At 40.6% G+C, this 17,533-nt stretch overlaps 1 protein-coding gene across 1 annotated transcript in view; it reads right to left on the bottom strand.

The window, feature by feature from the left end:
* Positions 1 to 12,903, bottom strand: part of MON2 (MON2 regulator of endosome-to-Golgi trafficking) — a 128,758-nt gene extending 115,855 nt beyond the window's left edge. The window contains 1 exon segment of the mRNA XM_017885694.1: positions 12,373 to 12,903. Within this exon segment, the coding sequence (XP_017741183.1) occupies positions 12,373 to 12,483 (111 nt within the window). The 5' untranslated portion in view covers positions 12,484 to 12,903.
* Positions 12,904 to 17,533: the final 4,630 nt, after the last annotated feature.

Genomic DNA, 17,533 nt, shown 5'->3' with positions numbered 1-17,533 from the left:
AAAAAAAAAAAAAAAAAAAAAAATCCCTATTCTGATCAGATACCATGTATATCTGTAGGGAACCTAATCAATTGTAAACATGGTTTTGTTTTTTTTCCCCCTTAATTGATACTTACGCAAAAAAAAAAAGAAGATGAAAAAGTTCTAGAGACTTGAATAGAAATGACACAGGTTAAGGTGAGTAATCTAATCTATTGCTGAGGACAATCTATGAGTTGGAAAGAATGCCAAAGCCTTAAATACACTGCAGCATTTAATATTTTACCTTGAAATTAATCTTCTCAGGAAACATTTTCTTCTTTTCTCAAAACCCTTTGCTGACTGCTTTTCTAAGACCACCTAGAGTATCCTTGACCTCATTTCTCACTCAGTAAACTCTTCCTGTGTAATACCATACAGCCAGCCCTCCGTATCTACTGGTTCTGCATCTGTAGATTCAACCAACTGCAGATCAAAAATATTCCAGGGTGGGGGGATATACACACACACACACATTTTAAAATACAGTATAACAACTATTTACATAGCATTTACACTATATTAGGTATTATCTAGAAATGACTGAAATTATATGGGAAGATATGCACAGGTTATGTGCAAATATTACAACATTTCATATCAGGGACTTGAATATCCTCAGATTTTGGTATTCCCTGGGGTTCTTGGAACCAATTCCCTGCAGATATCAAAGGATGGCTGTAATTTCATGGTTTCATTTACTTTCTAACTGCTGAAGACTTCTAAATTATATTCCTGTTCCTGATCTGTCTCCTATACTACAGAAATTATTAACCTAAATGTTTAAAAGGCACCTTAAATTCAACATTTTGAAAACAGATGTTATCATTTCCTTCTACCCCCAAACTCCTACCTCAGCCAGAAAAACCTATTACTTCTTTCTACAATTTCTATTTTCTGACCAGCAGCATCATCTATCCAGTCACTGACCAGATACCCGGGATTTTTCCCTCAACTCACAAGTCTAATCAGTCAAGAAGTCTTTTTGGTTAATGTATCTTGTACCTTTTCCTCAAATCTCACTCCCACACTTTAATTCAAACACTCATTATCAACCTAAATGAAGAAATGTCTCTACCTACAATCCTGTCCTCCATCCATCCACTGTCTCAATCTTCAATGATTCCCTAGTGCCCACTCCTACTAGTGTTTCTCAAAATTTAGTACAGTAGTGTAAGGACATCTTTTAAAAGGAAAAAAACTATGGACCTACCCAGTCACTGACAAATTTACATGTACATATAAATACAATCAGGAATATACTCTTTATAGCTCTTACATTATAATGCCAACAAATTCACAAATGAAATACAAACCCAAATTAGTACTCATTTAATGTGACAAATAATGCTTTGCTGAAATTAAACCACTAGTAACAACAAGATGATAGCTATAGACTTATGGTGCAGGTCCTTCTTATTTTGTCACCCTCCTAGTGTCATAAGCAGTGACGGAAATCTTTTCTTCCATCACTTTCTTCTATAGTAACTAGTGAAAAGCCTTTCTACCTTTAGTACTGTCTACGGCTTATACCTGTAATGCTTTATCTTATTCATCTCATTATGCCTGTTTCTTCACACTATCTATAAGAAGAATAAAGATAAGAAATATATCTCATTCATATCTCTGTATTATTAATGTCTATGCCAGTGCCTTTCATCCAGTAGTTATATAATAAATGTTCCTAAGGGAAGAAATGGAAAGTTCTAAATGTACCAAAAAAACTTGTTGGTATTTTATACACACACACACACACACACACACACACAAATTATATCTACAAGTGCCAATTCTAACTCACTTAAAAAGGGGAAGGAGAGGGATGGACTTTACTGTCTCAAATTGAAACATCCAGAGGAAGTCTGATCCGGAGATTTACAATGTCATCAGGGTTGCAGTTTCACTTATCTGCCATTCTCTTGGTTCTGCCCTGTTCCATGAGTAGGTTCATCCTCAGGCTGCATCCAATCTTGGCAACAATGGCTGCAGCCATTCCACACCTCAAATTTCATATGACACCATTTTGAAGGAGAGAAAGGGTCTCTTTCAGTAGCTCTAGAGAAAGAAAGAGAAAGCTTTTCTTTCCCAGAAGCACTCACTAGCATTATGTAACTTGCGCAGGAATGGAGGTGAGGTGGGGAGCAGTTAGGAGGATTTAAAGTAGACTAATCTAGGCCAGAAGTGGTGGCTCACGCCTGTAATCCCAGCACTTTGGTAGGTCAAGGCGAGAGGATCGCTTGAGCCTCACAGCTCACGACCAGCCTGGGCAACATAGGGAGATCCTGTCTCTACAATTAAAAAAAAAAAAAAATTAGGCAAATGTGCTGGTGTGAGTCAGTAGTACCAGCTACTTGAGAGGCTGAGGTGGGAGCTCAGGAGGTCGCGGCTACAGCGAGTTGTGACTGCACTGCCACACTTTGGCCTGGGCGACAGAGAAAGACCCTGTCTCAAAATAAATAAATAAAAATAAAGTAGATTAAGTTAATCATGGTACCCTGGAGTTAGGAATGAGAATCCAAAGGGTTGAAAATGAGAGATGAACACAGCCTACCACTGAAAGAAGCAAAAGGGAATGGATGGTAGCAAAGGAATTAACACATGTCCACCATCAAAACTATGTACAGATTTACACACACACAAAAAATGTACAGATTTACACACACAAAAAAAGTTATTTAAAAGGTTACTTTTTTTTCACAAAAGTTACTGTTCTGCTTGTTTTTGTTCTTGAGACAGAGCATCACTCTGTCAACAGTAGTGTAAGGACATCCTTTAAAAGGAAAAAACAAACTATGGACCTACCCAGTACAGTGACGCCTTCATAACTCACTGCAGCACTGAATTCCTGGGCTCAACCAATCCTCCTGCCCCAGCCTCCCAAATGGCCAGGAGAAAAGGCTATATTAAGGCAAATTTACCAAAGGTCCAAATTATTTATCCACAGGACACAGCATGAAACAAGAGCTAAAGAAGAAATGTGAGGCTGGGCATGGTGGCTAATACTTGTAATCCCAACACTTTGGGAGGCCAAGGCGGGTGGATCATTTGAGGTCAGGCATTCAAGACCAGCCTGGTCAATGTGGTGAAACCCCGTCTCTACTAAAAATACAAAAAGTAGCCGGGCAGTAGAGGTGTGCACCCGTAATACCAGCTACTCAGGAGGCTGAGGCAAGAGAATCACTTGAGCTTAGGAGGCATAGGTTGCAGTAAGCCTAGATCACGCCACTGCACTCCAGCCTGGGCTATGGAGTGAGACAGTGTCTCAAAAAAAAAAAAAGTGAAATTCAAGTTAATGGCAACTTAGATAAAATAACGTATTAATGACACAAGAGAGGTATGGAGCTGCCTGAAGACTTGTGATTTTAGATGTCAGGTAAAATCAAAAGACCTGAAGTCAAGTGTACACTGGGAGTACTTGATACATCTAGAACACCCCCTAGGTGACAAAATGCTCATAAAACAAATACTACATTGAAATCAACAAGATTTTCTTCTGTAACATTCAATTATTCTACAACCCTAAAACTTCTAAAATATATACCTATATGACATTCTAGAACCTCTAGCTTCTAGGAGACAAAATTTCCTTAACATATCAAATAAAAGACTGGAATTCAGATTACATGTATATAGCTAAAAATATATACATGGTATTCCTACATAGGTGGTATGCTTTTTCCTTCCTTTCTTTTCCTTTTTTTTTTTGAGGTGGAGTATCACTCTCATTGCCCAGGCTGGAGCACAATAGTCTTTAAATAGGTCCTACTGCTTCTGTCTTTCATGTTATGGCTTCTTTGTTTTTTGTTTTGTTTTTGGAGACGGAGTCTCTCACTTTTGCTCAGGTTGGAGTGCAGTGGTGTGATCTCAGCTCACTGCAACCCCCACCTCCCAGGTTCAAGTGATTCCCATGCCCCAGCCTCCCAAGTGGCTGGGATTACAGGCGCCCGCTATCATGCCCGGCTAATTTTTGTATTTTTGGTAGAATAATTTGGTACTTTTAGTAATTTTGTATTTTAGTTTCACCATGTTGGCCAGGCTGGTCATGAACTCCTGAGCTTGTGATCCACCCACCTCGGCCTCCCAAAGTGCTGGGATTACAGGCGTGAGCCACCACACCCATCCTCCTTTTCTTAAAAATTTAATCTTCAGCCAGGCGTGGTGGTTCATGCCTGTAATCCCAGCACTTTGGGAGGCTGAGGCGGGCTGATCACCTGAGGTCAGGAGTTCACGACCAGCCTGGCCAACATGGTGAAACCCCATCTCTACTAAAAATACAAAAATTAGCTGGGCATTATGGTGGATGCCTGTAATCCCAGCTACTCGGGGGGAGGCTGAGGCAGAAGAATCGCTTGAACCTGGGAGGCGGAGGTTGCAGTGAGCTGAGATCACACCACTGCACTCCAAGCTGAGCAAAACTGAGAGACTCCGTCTCCAAAAACAAAACAAAAAACAAAGAAGCCATAACATGAAAGACAGAAGCAGTAGGACCTATTTGCAGACTAGTAGGTAACCTAGTTGGGCTGAAATATAAAGGCATATGAAGAAGACTTGGGGGTGATGAAGCTAAAAAAGAAGGTTGGGAAAATCAAGAGAATACTAAATACTACGTTAAAGAGTCCTATAAGTAGAATAGACATTGTGGGCTTCTGTATGGGTGACATACAGAATGATCTGAAGTCATGTATGCTATTCATGTATGTCAAAGGCCAGGCATAATGTTATTAATAGAGTCTGAAACTAGCATAATATCTGAGAAAACAGAAAAAAGGAAAAATATTATGTTAAAAATTACAGAGCTAGAAGGAACAGGTGACACTGAATAAAGAGAGATGAGGGAGAGAAGATAGCCAAATATGACTAAAGTAGGCAACAGTGCTAGATAGCATTAATAAAACAACTGAAATAGGGGGAAAATGACATTTTGAGAAAAAGACCAGTTCAATTACAGGAAGTTCTATCCGGCTGGCCGCAGTGGGTCACGCCTGTAATCCTAACACTTTGAGAGGCCGAGGTGGGCAAATAATCTGAGGTTGGGAGTTTGAGACCAGCCTGACCAACACAGAGAAACCCTGTCTCTACTAAAAATACAAAATTAGCCGGGCCTGGTGGCAGGCGCCTGTAATCCCAGCTACTCAGGAAGCTGAGGCAAGAGAAGCACTTGAACCCGGGAGGCAGAGGTTGCGGTGAGCCAAGATTGAGCCACTGCACTCCAGCCTGGGCAACAACAGTGAAACTCATCTCAAAAAAAAAAAGAAAAGAAAAGAAAAAGAAGAGGCCGGGTGTGGTGGCTCACGCTTATAATCTCAACACTTTGGGAGGCTGAGGCGGGCGGATCACCTGAGGTCAGGAGTTCGAGACCAGCCTGGCCAACATGGTGAAACCCGTCTCTACTGCAAATATAAAAATTAGCCGGGCGTGGTGGCAGGCATCTGTAATCCCAGCTACTCAGGAGGCTGAGGCAGTAGAATCGCTTGAATCCAGGAGGCGGAGGTTGCAGCGAGCTGAGATCGTGCTATTAGCACTTAAGCCTGGGGGACAAGAGTGAGACTTCATCTCAAAAAAAAAGGAAAAGAAAAAGAAGAAGTTCTACTGACGCATGGGAAAAACATTCTAGATGTGTTTGATGTGCAGCTGGAAATGCAGATCTAGGCTCGGTAAAAAAGCTGTCTTTACAGCAAATGAGTGAAGTAGATTTAAGAATCATCAGCATCATAGCAAGGCCAGAGGCAATAGGAGTGGATGATGCCAAGCGGGTGAGCATGGAGAAAGGGAAGATCTGAAGACAGAACCTGGGAGACACTTGTATGTAAAGAAAAGGATGGTTGGGCACAGTGGCTCGGGTCTGTAATCCCAGCACTTTGGGAGGCTGAGACAGGTGGAGTGCTTGAGTTCAGGGGTTTGAGACCAGCCCAGGCAACATGGCAAAACCCTGTCACTATGAAAAATACAAAAATGTGCCAGCCGTGTTGGCATGTGCCTATAGTCCCAGCTACTCAGAAGGCTGAGGTGGCAGGATCGTTTGAGTCTGGGAGGCAGAAGCTGCAGTGAGCCAAGACAGCCCACTGCACTCCAACCTGGGTGACAGAGTGAGACCCTGTCTCAAAAAATAGAAACAAAACGAAAGAAGAAAAGGACATGGAATACTGAGAGGGGAAACAGGGAAGTATAGTGTTACAAAACTGAAAACTAGAGGTTTCCAAGATGGAAAGAATAATCAATAGTAACAAATAATGAAGCAAGGTAAACAAATGGGAACAACAACAAAAACAAGCAAGTTGTAAAGGCATGTGCAGCATGATATAATGGAAAACAGGAGAAGAGAGATGGATTCACATAGACTTACATATCATTTCCACCATTTTCCAGCTTTACTATCTTATGCAAATCACTAAACCTGTCTAAACCAGTTTCCTCATCTATAAAATGAAATATTTAATATGGCATGTTGCATTAGAGTCTAAGGATGCAAAGTTCCAAGCCTAGTGGGAAGGCAACATTTTATTCAACCTTGAGTTAACTTCATGAGAATAAAGGCAGTTTCTCAATTATTTCTGTGTTCCTGCTGTGCTTTTTCAGGAGACTCATACATTTGTGTTAAATTATAACAATAACAGCAAAACCTTCTACTTCATACATGGTTGAAAATGTTCAGCTATACTTACATAAAGGAAAAAAGAAAAATCAAATTTTGAAATATGTCTTCCTTTTTGGTTTATAAGTTAGAGACTACGTCTTTTATTTTTTCTGTAACCAAAGCACAACGTAATCATTTATTTCAGTTTATAGATTTCAATATATAAAGCATGAATATATTATATTATACTTATGGGCAAGAGAACACAATGTCAAGAGGAAGAAACTACAATACATTATGAAATACTAAACCAAAAGAGACCCTAAGTAAGCCGTAAAGATTATCCAGCCCTCATCTTCACTGTCATAAGTCGTGCAAATGAGGTGTTAACCCAAACAGGAGAGCCAATGACATCAGTCACAGTCCCTAAATATCTGGTTAAATGGCAAATCCTGTCACAGTAAGTGGAAGGCATCTCTTTCACCAGGGGTCTCCCTAGGCCAGTTAACAAACCAAAACACCTGGATGCTGAGGCACTCTATCACAGGAAACCTTTGCTTTTCTCTGCCAGCCAATCTCTATCAGGTCTGAATGGGCAATAGGAAACTTAAAGTACACAGCCTGGGAACACTACTTGCACTTTTGAATTATTTATACCCTTACTGATTCTGCATCATTTAAAAAGAGAGAAAAGAAATCTATCCAATTCCCTAATTCTGACCACCTAAACTCAAATGAACTTCTCTCCCTTAACTCTTCTACCACCCATTCCCTGGACTTCATCATCCTCCAGTACTGGGCAATCTGAAATGCAATATTCCCACCATTGTCCCAACTCCTATCCTTCTAGCTCTCTCACTCCCCAACCCCACTGCTCTTTGATGAAATAGCTGCTGCTAGCCTTTAACCTTCCCATCATCATCCAATCAGTCAAAACTATTGGCTTTCCTTCTTTAGGAATCTAACCTAGCTCTCACAATCCACCATCATTTCAACCACTCTTCCTGCTAAGACTCTTAAGTGTTCCAAGACAATTTCTCCTCCACTTCTCCAAAATGATCCACTGCTCTCCTCAAACTTCCCACCCCACCCCCTACTTCTTTTATCACTTAATTATTCCTAGTAACAAGCTTGTTTCTTATCTTCCCAAGAAAGCAGAGGCCACAGACCAAACTGCCCACAACTTGTCACTCCCTTCTGTCAAATTTGTCACATTCAAACCCGGTTTTTCCTTTGTCCTTCCTGTCAGAAGATAATGTGTCCTTTCTCAGACTGAAATCCTGTTCATATACTTATGCCACTGAAACTTTAGTTTTCTCAAGGACCTTCCTCTAACGAGTTTTACCCTTCTTTCCTGTATCTTTAACCTCAGTCTGCCCAGCAGCCTTTTTCTTTAATGTTGTTTCCCAAAGTTCGTTTTCCAGCCCTGATATTTTCACTCTATACACACACTCTTCCTGGCCCATTTCATCCACTTCTATGGTTTCTAATATTATTTATAAACTGATACTCCTAAATTTGAAATTCTAGACCTCCCTCTTAAGTGCCAAACCATCATTTTTAAAACACCTACTGGTCAGTTCCACTTGGATATCACACATAAATCTTAAACTTAATATAATGACCACTCTGCTGGGTGCGGTGGCTCACGCCTGTTATCTCAGCACTTTGGGAGGCTGAGGCAAGCGGATCACCTGAGGTCACAAGTTCGAGACTAGGCTGGCCAACATGGTGAAACCCCGTCTCTACTAAAAATACAAAAAATGAGCCAGGCATGGTGGCACGCACCTGTGATCCCAGGTACTCAGGAGGCTGAGGCAGGAGAATCACTTGAACCTGGGAAGCGGAGGTTGCAGTGAGCCGAGATTGCACCACTGTACTCCAGCATGGGCAACCGAGTGAGATTTCGTCTCAAAACATATACATATATAGTGACTACTCATTTTCCCATAAAACATTTCCTCCTCTTTTATTTATTCTCTTAGTGATCCACGTAGTTTCCCAGGCCAAAAACCTGGGAGGCATCACACATTTCTTTCTCCCCATTGTATAGAAGGTTACCATGCCTTGGAAATTTTTACCTTTTCAATCTATACTCTCTTTCACTACTGTCTAACTCAATGCAAGCAACCTTTTGTCTATGTCCACTACTGCTTCAAAACAGAGAATCATCATTTTTAAAGCTTTGCTCTCTTTGCTTCAGTCTCAATACCCTCTAATTCTTCCTACCAATGGTCAAGGCAATGTTACTAAATATCAATTTGATCATATTCCCCTTTTTCAAAAAGCTCTGACTCCAATCATCTTCAGTGTAAAATTTATTTTACATGGAATACTAAAAACACACGCTATTTCCTCTGCTAGGAATGCCTCCCCTCCTCCAACTTCCAGGCTCAGTTAGATACCCCTCATCTGTACCTGCAAATAGGAAATAATCAAAAGTTTTATTCATGAAATACATAAAGTTTCAGAGGTCTCTTCCTCTGAAGGCCACTGGATATTAATCACATAGAAGTGATTATAGAAGGCTTCAAAGTAATTTTTAAAACAAAGAAAAAAATTTCATACAAATATTCCCAAATTAGCTAGTACAGTTGTACTAAAAAAAGTTATACTGCTAAAACATGAAGATTTATGTATAAGGACTAAGAAAAATAGAAAAAAAGAGAAAGAGGTTATTATAAAATGACAGAATAAAGTCATAGCCACTACAACAACAATTTAATATACAAAGGATAGAGTTATAAATGAAAACTGTAAGGTAGGAAAAACCATGTAGAAGTCCAAAGACAGTAAGTAAATATCAGTAAACAAGGCACTATCTTTTATCAATACTCTTTTAATGGTTTTTCGGACAGATTTGAAATCTTTAAATCCAGCTTATTATTAATTTTAAAAAAGAATTACATGCCCAGCCTGGGATACGCCTATAATCCTAGCACTTTGGGAGGCGGAGGTGGACAGTTTGCCTGATCACAGGAGTTGGAGACGAGCCTGGGCAACATGGTGAGACCCTTTCTCTACAAAAAAATATAAAAATCAGCTGCATGTGGTGGCATGCACCTGTAGTCTCAGCTTCTCAGGAGGCTAAGGTGGGAGAATCACTTGAACCCAGGAGGTAAAGGCTGCAGTGAGCCAAGATCCTGCCACTGCACTTCCAGTCTAGGTGAAAAGATCCTGTCTAAATAAATAAATAAATAAATAAATAAATAAATAAATAAAATAAGAGTCGAGCACTACGGCCATAAAAGGCAGAAATGACTAAAAATTTGAAATAAAGACTAAATATAAAGTGTCTCCGTTAACTAGCTTCTTAGACTTTGCCTTAAAGTTTAGTTAGCACCCAAAGAGAAAAATAAAACCAAAATCTTACCAGTTTCTTGAAAAACAAAAGCCAAAATTTGGCACTCTTATTAGTTTAATAGGGAAAATTTAATTCAGCCAAACTATTTCTTGAAAGTCAAAGTTTTGTCCTAAAACATCATTATAATTAGGCTAATGATTCTCTTTGTTTTAAACCTATGACACAGTCAAGACCATTTTTCAATTCCTAAAGTAGTGCCCAGTGTCATTGGGTAAGAAATCAAAAAGCTTTCATTCAACAAATTCTTACAAACATGTACCATATACAAAATTATGTATCAGAGATAATTACAAGAATTACTTTTGCTATTACCTCAAAGACTAGGTGCAATTACAAAATATCTCTCTAGTCAGTGTTCAAGTAAAAACTAATGAGATTTTTTTGTGAGTTTGTTTGAGACAGGGTCTCGTTCTGTCTCCCAGGCTGGAGTACAGTGGCACGATCACCACTCACCATGGCCTTGACCGCCTGGGCTCAAAGGATCCTCCAGGCTGGGCATGGTGGTTCACACCCGTAATCCCAGCACGTTGGGAGGCATTGGTGGGCAGATCGCTTGAGCCCAGTTCAGGAGACCAGCCTGCCAAAACCCCGTCTCTATAAGGAAAAAAAAAGCGAAAAATTAGCCTGTAATGGTGGTATGCACCTGTAGTCCCTGCAACTCAGGGGGCTGAGTTGGGAGAATCACCTGAGCCAGGGAGTTCGAGGTTGCAGATCACACCCGTGCACTCCAGCCTGGGCCACAGAGACCCCATTTCCAAAAACAAAAACAAAAAAAAAAATGTAATAAATGGCAATTAAATTCCCAAGCTAGACCACAAAAGCCTATAGAGGAACCACAGTTTTTGTATGAATTATTAGAACTGTGAAGTCAGTTCTACAAATTATTGTTGAAATTACAAAATAGTGTTTGATATTTTCTAAATGACAGCATTTCTCTTACAATTAAAACAACTTAATTCTTTAAAATTCTCTAAAACATCCTAATTCTTTAGATTGACTGGTTATAACTTTCAACAGAGGATATAAAAAATAATGAAAATAAATATCAAAACAGACTATTGACCACGTGAAATAAAACCTATCGTAACAGCCATCTTTCCAAAAGTGGCACATCTGGTTTCCATCACTGGGTAATACTTACTTTATTAAAGATATACAAGATGGAGTTTGTTGAAAACTGATAAAACCAATGCACTTACAGAAAAGTTAATATTCCTTACAAGCCTAAAATCCGAAATTTATTGGTCAAGTTCTAATTACATAATCTTCATAATAATAAAGGTACATTTAAATAAGTATGTAAATATGAAATCCCTCGGTGAATTTTTAGGGCTAAGAGTAAATGAAATTGCAGGTAAAATAAACTACATTAAATAGGAATAAAAATAAAAATAGCCAGGCGTGGTGGCTCACGCCTGTAATCCCAGCACTTTGGGAGCCAAGGCGGGCAGATCACCTGAGGTCAAGAGTTCGAGACCAGCGTGACCAACATGGAGCACTCCTGTCTCTACTAAAAATACAAAATTAGCCAGGGCTGTTTTTGGTGTTTTTTGTTTTGTTTTGTTTTGAGAATTAAAATGGCATTTTAAGAGAAAAAGCAAATAGTAACCAAATGTTAAATATTTCAACTCAAGAACTATTTGGAGAATCTAATTTCCATGTATTATTTACTAGGGTCTCTTTAATAATACCCTTTTGCTCTGACATCTTTCCCATACATAATATAAAACCATCCTTTAACCCTATTTTACAGGTGGAAAACAAAAAACAAAAAAACCTGAAGCTCAAAGAGGTTAAGATTTATTGCTAGAACTTAAATTCAGGTGTGTTCGCTCTGACTTGCAAGCCCCACTTCCCACCACAGCACTGCTCATAGCAAGAAGGTTTAACATGATTCTGTGGATCTTCAATATTATTCATAAATTAGGTGGCTCTAGATAGTTTAACATATCAAAGGATTGATAGAGTTAAGCTGAATGATATATGCCAGAAGGAAAACTGTTTCCAATTCAGTGATACGCCACAAACGTGAGGAGTACACGTTTCAACACGATGGGTGGATACTCGTTTTGGGGAGCAACAAACAAGTTTTTCAATTTTGGTTTGGCCACTTTCGAGTAAGAAAAAGGCCAGAATAGGCTAGTGTACAGTACACCTAGCTGTTTAAACTGAATAGACTCACTTCACGAACTTCACTCCTAAACTGGGAGGACAGGAGAGGGGAGAAAATCAAAGTGTCTCAGCTCTCTCCAGTGGAAACTATAAAAAGCCCTGTGGAACAACCCACCGACTCACAAATCTGGAAAGGTGAGGACCAAATGAAAATTACACAGGACTAGAAACTGGGGTGAAGCACTTGGTCTAACAGGACCAGGCATGCTCACAGTGCCTTCTCCTGACGTCGCCTGAAGCTTACCTCTTTGACAGGTGGGAATTTCTTTTTGCACTCCAGTGACAAGGCGCGCAAGTCGCTCTGCATATTCTCCAGCAGCTTCTTCACCGCCTCGGGGCTGCTGGTGCCAGACATGATCCTCCAAGGTCCCAGTCAATTTCCGAGACGTACAAACAAGCTCCGGCACTGTCAGCTCCTTGGGGCCACAGGCAGCTCCCTCCAGGTGTCTCTGGTCCTTCAGCAGCCCGCTTCTTGGGCCCTGCAGGGACTCTGCCGGGCCCTGGGCTGCGAACCCGGAGCCTGCTCGAGCGTCCCCCAGCAGCCTGACAGCAACACCTCCGGCTTCTCTCGGAGGCGCCCCCCGCAGTCGCCCCGCCCCGCTAGGCTCCGCCGGCTCTGGCCGAGGAGCCCACAAGGCGGGCAAGTCCCTCCGCTGCCGCGGGGCCCAGCCACACCGGGTGTCACCAGCTAACCCGGCAAAAAGATTTAGCGCCAGCTCCCCAGGCCCCTAAGACTCGCAGACGCCATTAGCCGAGTCGCCCACAATTCCGAGCGCTGCCGGGACACGTCAGCCGCACTTCCGGGCACCGTGGCCTCCGCCACCGCCGCGGCCAACCCCGGAGACAGGCCTTCTTCGGGGCGGGGCTGGGGCGTGGCCATGCTCGGGGCTGGCCGGGTTCCGGGTGGGCAGCGATTCCCAACAGCCCCACCCCTGGCATCAAGTAGGCTAGAGGCAGGGTTTGCGGCGTCAAGATTCGCTTCTTTTTCATTAACAAGGGCCTGAACAGAGCCCCCGAGTACTCCTTGGCATATCTCTTTGCGTATGTTTGTGTTAAATTGTATTTCGGTGTAAATAATTTGTTTCCCTGTGGATTGATCTTAACGTGTCTCCTCCCGCTTCATTTCGAATCTCTGGACTAGTGGCACCAAATCAGTGGCTACCTCCTGTTAATATATATATATATATTTTTTTTTTTTTTTTTTTTAAGCGCTACTGGTGCACTTACTGTGGAGTAGCCTCTTATTTTCCTAATCTCTAAAATGAGACTACCCTCTGCTCCACGCCTTCCGCTGGCTTCCCATCTCACTCAAAGTAAAAGCCAAAATTCCTACTATCACCTACCAGGCGCTACGAGATCTGTCCCGGGCTCTTTACTGGCAGATGCTCCCAGCTAAAAGGAGAGTTTCGAAAGAGTGGGGCTGCCGGTTCTTCTTCTTTTTAAATCTTATTTTGTTTCCTATGTATTTCTAGCACCTAGAACAGTGTCTGGCATATAGTAGGTAATCAGTACATACTTGTTGAATGAATACCCTACCATTACAAAATCAGGAAGTTTCGAGGCTCAAATAGCGCACAGATACATAAAAGCCTTCATCAGATGTGAAGTGCCAAATAAATGTGAGGCAAAAGCCAAACAGAAAAATCGTCATCTGTATTTCCCCAAGATCCAGGTTGGTCTACTTTTGCCCCCAAGACATTTAGCAGCTGCTGGTCAGAAAATAGAAAATGATGGAGGAAAAATTAGAAACAGTAGAGATAAAGAAACCAACACCTTCAGACAGCTGAGCTTATGACACCTTTACAGGATGGAAGACGGTGAGCCATGAGATTGTCAGTGGGTAGCACTGTTTGGCTGTAACAGAACTACTTTGTAAACTAAATGATTTTTTTTTTTTCCTTCTGATAAGAAGCAAAGCAAGGATGGATAAAGGGGGCAGATGAGGTAATAGTAGAGAGCTCCTAGGGCAGTAATTTTGATTATTTGTGCCTATTACACAACTTCTGGAAAACTTGACAGCTCCTATGGTGTAAGTTTTATGTATGAAAACCTGTGAATTTAGCAAAAAATTTCAAATGGAATATATGGCAGACATTATTCTTGAGGTCCCAGGGAACTTGTAAAAATGAGGCGCTTTTTTTGGGTGGTGGGTGGAGACGGAGTCTTGCTGTGTCACCCAGGCTGGAGTGCAGTGGCGCCATCTCCACTCACTGCAACCTCCACCTGCCAGGTTCAAGCAATTCTCCTGCCTCAGCATCCAGAGTAGCTGGGACTACAGGCATAGGCCGTCACCCGGGCTAATTTTTTGTATTTTAGTAGAGACAGGGTTTCACTGTGTTGCCCAGGCTGGTCTCCAACTACTGAGCTCAGGCAGTCCGCCCGCCTAGGCCTCCCAAAGTGCTAGGATTACAAAGGAGTGACCCACACGCCAGGCCTTTTTGTTTATTTGTTTGTTTTTTGTTATTTGAGTAGAGACGGGGTTTCACCATGTTGGCCAGGCTGATCTGGAACTCCAGACTGCAAGTGATCCACCCGCCTCGACCTCCCAAAATGCTGGGATTACAGGCATGAGCCACCACACTCGGCCAAAAATGATGCTTTAATAATTGGGCTAGTGATATAGGATCAAATTTTCTGACTTTTGCTATGTAGCCAACTTTTCTTTTGCATTTTTTACTATTGGTAACTTTGGCATGATTAATTCAAAATCATCTTTAGAATCTTTTACATCTCTCTTCAGAGTTGAGGACATGCAATTGGAATCAAGGTGAAACCCCCATCTCTACTAAAAATACAAAAATTAGCTGGGTGTGGTCATGGGCACCTGTAGTCCCAGCTACTTGGGAGGCTGAGACAGGAGGATTGCTTGAACCTGGGAGGCAGAGGTTGCAGTGAGCTGAGATCACACCACTGCACTCCAGCCTGGGTGAGGGAGTGAGACTCTGTCTCAAAAAAAATAATAATAAAATAAAAAAATAAGGTGTAGCAAGTACCTATATCTAGTATTCTGTAAATTTCTTTTAAAAAAAAAAATACACAATAGCCTTTTATGTACATATGCCAAGAGAGATTATACTGCCTCAGAAACAATGCATGGCTTTATACCAAAGTCAAGCAAGTTACCAAAGGTAAAAATAATTTTTTATTCTACAAGTTAAGAAATCAACTAAAGTTAAGAGTTAGCATTTCAAAAAACTGAATATTTTCTCTTCTAGTAGCAAAACCAAATATTCAAATACATATTTTGTTCTCAAGTATCTCAAGAAATACTTTCAAAATTGCAGCATTCCTATAAATGTCAGTGTGGGTATAAAACACTCCTCTGTAGCGAGTGTTTTAGCGAGTTTACTCCTCTGTGGCGACAAAATCTCTCTTCATTGAAAATTACATTAATAAATGCCTGATAAATATAACTATTTATTACCATAAACAATGCGTTCACAGCATCATTACATGGTAGTTAGGCCTCAGGCTCTGAAGTTAGAAAGCTCTAGTTTGAATCTGAGTTCTGCTGGTTACTCCCTGGGTCACTCTAGCACATTATTTAACCTCTCTAATCTTCACTAATCTTTACTACTTAACCTCTCCATAGCTTTAAAAGAAGAAAACAAAAGGGCCTGCTTCATGAGATAGTTGTGAGGTTAAATGAAATATTGTAGGTAAAGTATGCCTGGCACACATTAGTTTTGAGTAAATGTTTTAATTAGGTGGTAGAAAAGAGAACTCTTAAATTTGTAGTCATCACTAATGCCATCTTTTATTAACTTCTAACAGAATTATCAGCGAGTTTTGTCCTAGTATTTAATCTTCTAGTTGAAAATTAGGAAATCCATGTCTTTTTCTGAGTTCTTATTATGAATCTTTTAGAAAATATATCTATTTAACAATGAGTATATATTTACGTGTAATAAGAAAATTTGTCTAATGTCATTCTGAAATATCTTAGTTTAATGATGAAATACAAATGTTATTCAACCTACCTTTCTAGTTGTTCAGTCCCTCTGATTTTATCACATTTACTTATTCTCCTCTTAGACTTTTCTTTTACCTACTCCTTAGTTATTAGTGCTTCCCAGAATTCTATTCTCTGCTGTCTTCCCCAGCCCCATTCGCTTGTCTTATTTATTCTCTTTGAGTGATCCTTTGCACACCAATGGCTTCAATTACTGCCAATCTTTTGATATCACCCTGTATAACCTCTGTGTTGATACATATCAATAGAAGGTGCAGAGTAGCAGAAATACCACCACACAGACACCACTTCAGTTTACTTATCTAAAGGATACGTAAAGGAATTAGTTGCAATATCAGCTAAGAGATGAAAGTGCAAGTTTCTAAACCTTCCAAATACTCAGACCTTCTGGAATGCATAACATCAGACCTTCTGGAAATTTAACTTTCTCTTCCAGTCCTAGTCTTATATGCATAAAGCTGGACTAGTCCCATATATAGCCCCTTCCCTAGAGACCACTTCACCTAGGCATGGTAGATCCTCAATCACAGAGTAATACAATACACAATATGATAGCTAGGACACAGTTTAGAGGATATTCAGCTATGAACAAATTATTTATTCTAAGCTTTTCTAGGCTAATGCAGTCTAGTTTAGTGTATTCCCGAATTTAGCACAATGAGAATAAAACATGAAACCATAGTCTCGATGTCTCTGAAAGCTATAATGTCAAGCCCTTATACACACTTATAATTACAGAGCTCTTGTCTGAGATCCAGACATGAATATCAACTGGTTATTGGACATCTTTACCTTTAAGTCTCATTGGCACCTCATATTCCTCCCCAAAAAGAGTTGATCCTCTTCATACATTACGTTTCTCAATGAAAAGCATCACCATCCATCTGGTTGCCCATATCAAGAAACTAAGAGTCAAACTTGACTCTTCCTTCTCCCTCATCCATTACATCTATGCTGAATCAAGTTCTGTTGATTCTTCCTCTTCACAGCTTTCTAATCCATCCCACTTTTCTCTACTCTCACTAACTTGATTCAGACATTTACATAGATCACACACACCAAATAACATCCTCTCCATTTACAATAGGGCACATTCTGAGTAAATGACTCGGTGACTTCACTTCGTTCTCTTCATTTACATAGAATATTCGCCAAGTACCAATGGGAAACCTCTAGATTATTGAAACCCCAGAAAATTCTGTAAGCAGGGCTCTTGAGCCTATGCTCCGGCCCACTCCCACACTGTGGAATGTACTTTCCTTCTCAATAAATCCCTGCTTTTGCTTTCCTGGTTTTGTTTGTGCATTTTGTCCAATTCTTTGTTCAAGATGCCAAGAACCTGGACAGTTTTTACTGGTAAAACAATGAGCCATGATCATATCACAGCACTGTAGCCTGAGCAACAAAATGAGACGCTGTCTCAAAAAAAAAA

Source organism: Rhinopithecus bieti, unplaced genomic scaffold (genome assembly GCF_001698545.2).
Source record: "Rhinopithecus bieti isolate Rb0 unplaced genomic scaffold, ASM169854v2 scaffold_14700, whole genome shotgun sequence".
NCBI lineage: Eukaryota > Metazoa > Chordata > Mammalia > Primates > Cercopithecidae > Rhinopithecus > Rhinopithecus bieti.
This window is presented reverse-complemented; position numbering and strand designations above follow the sequence as displayed.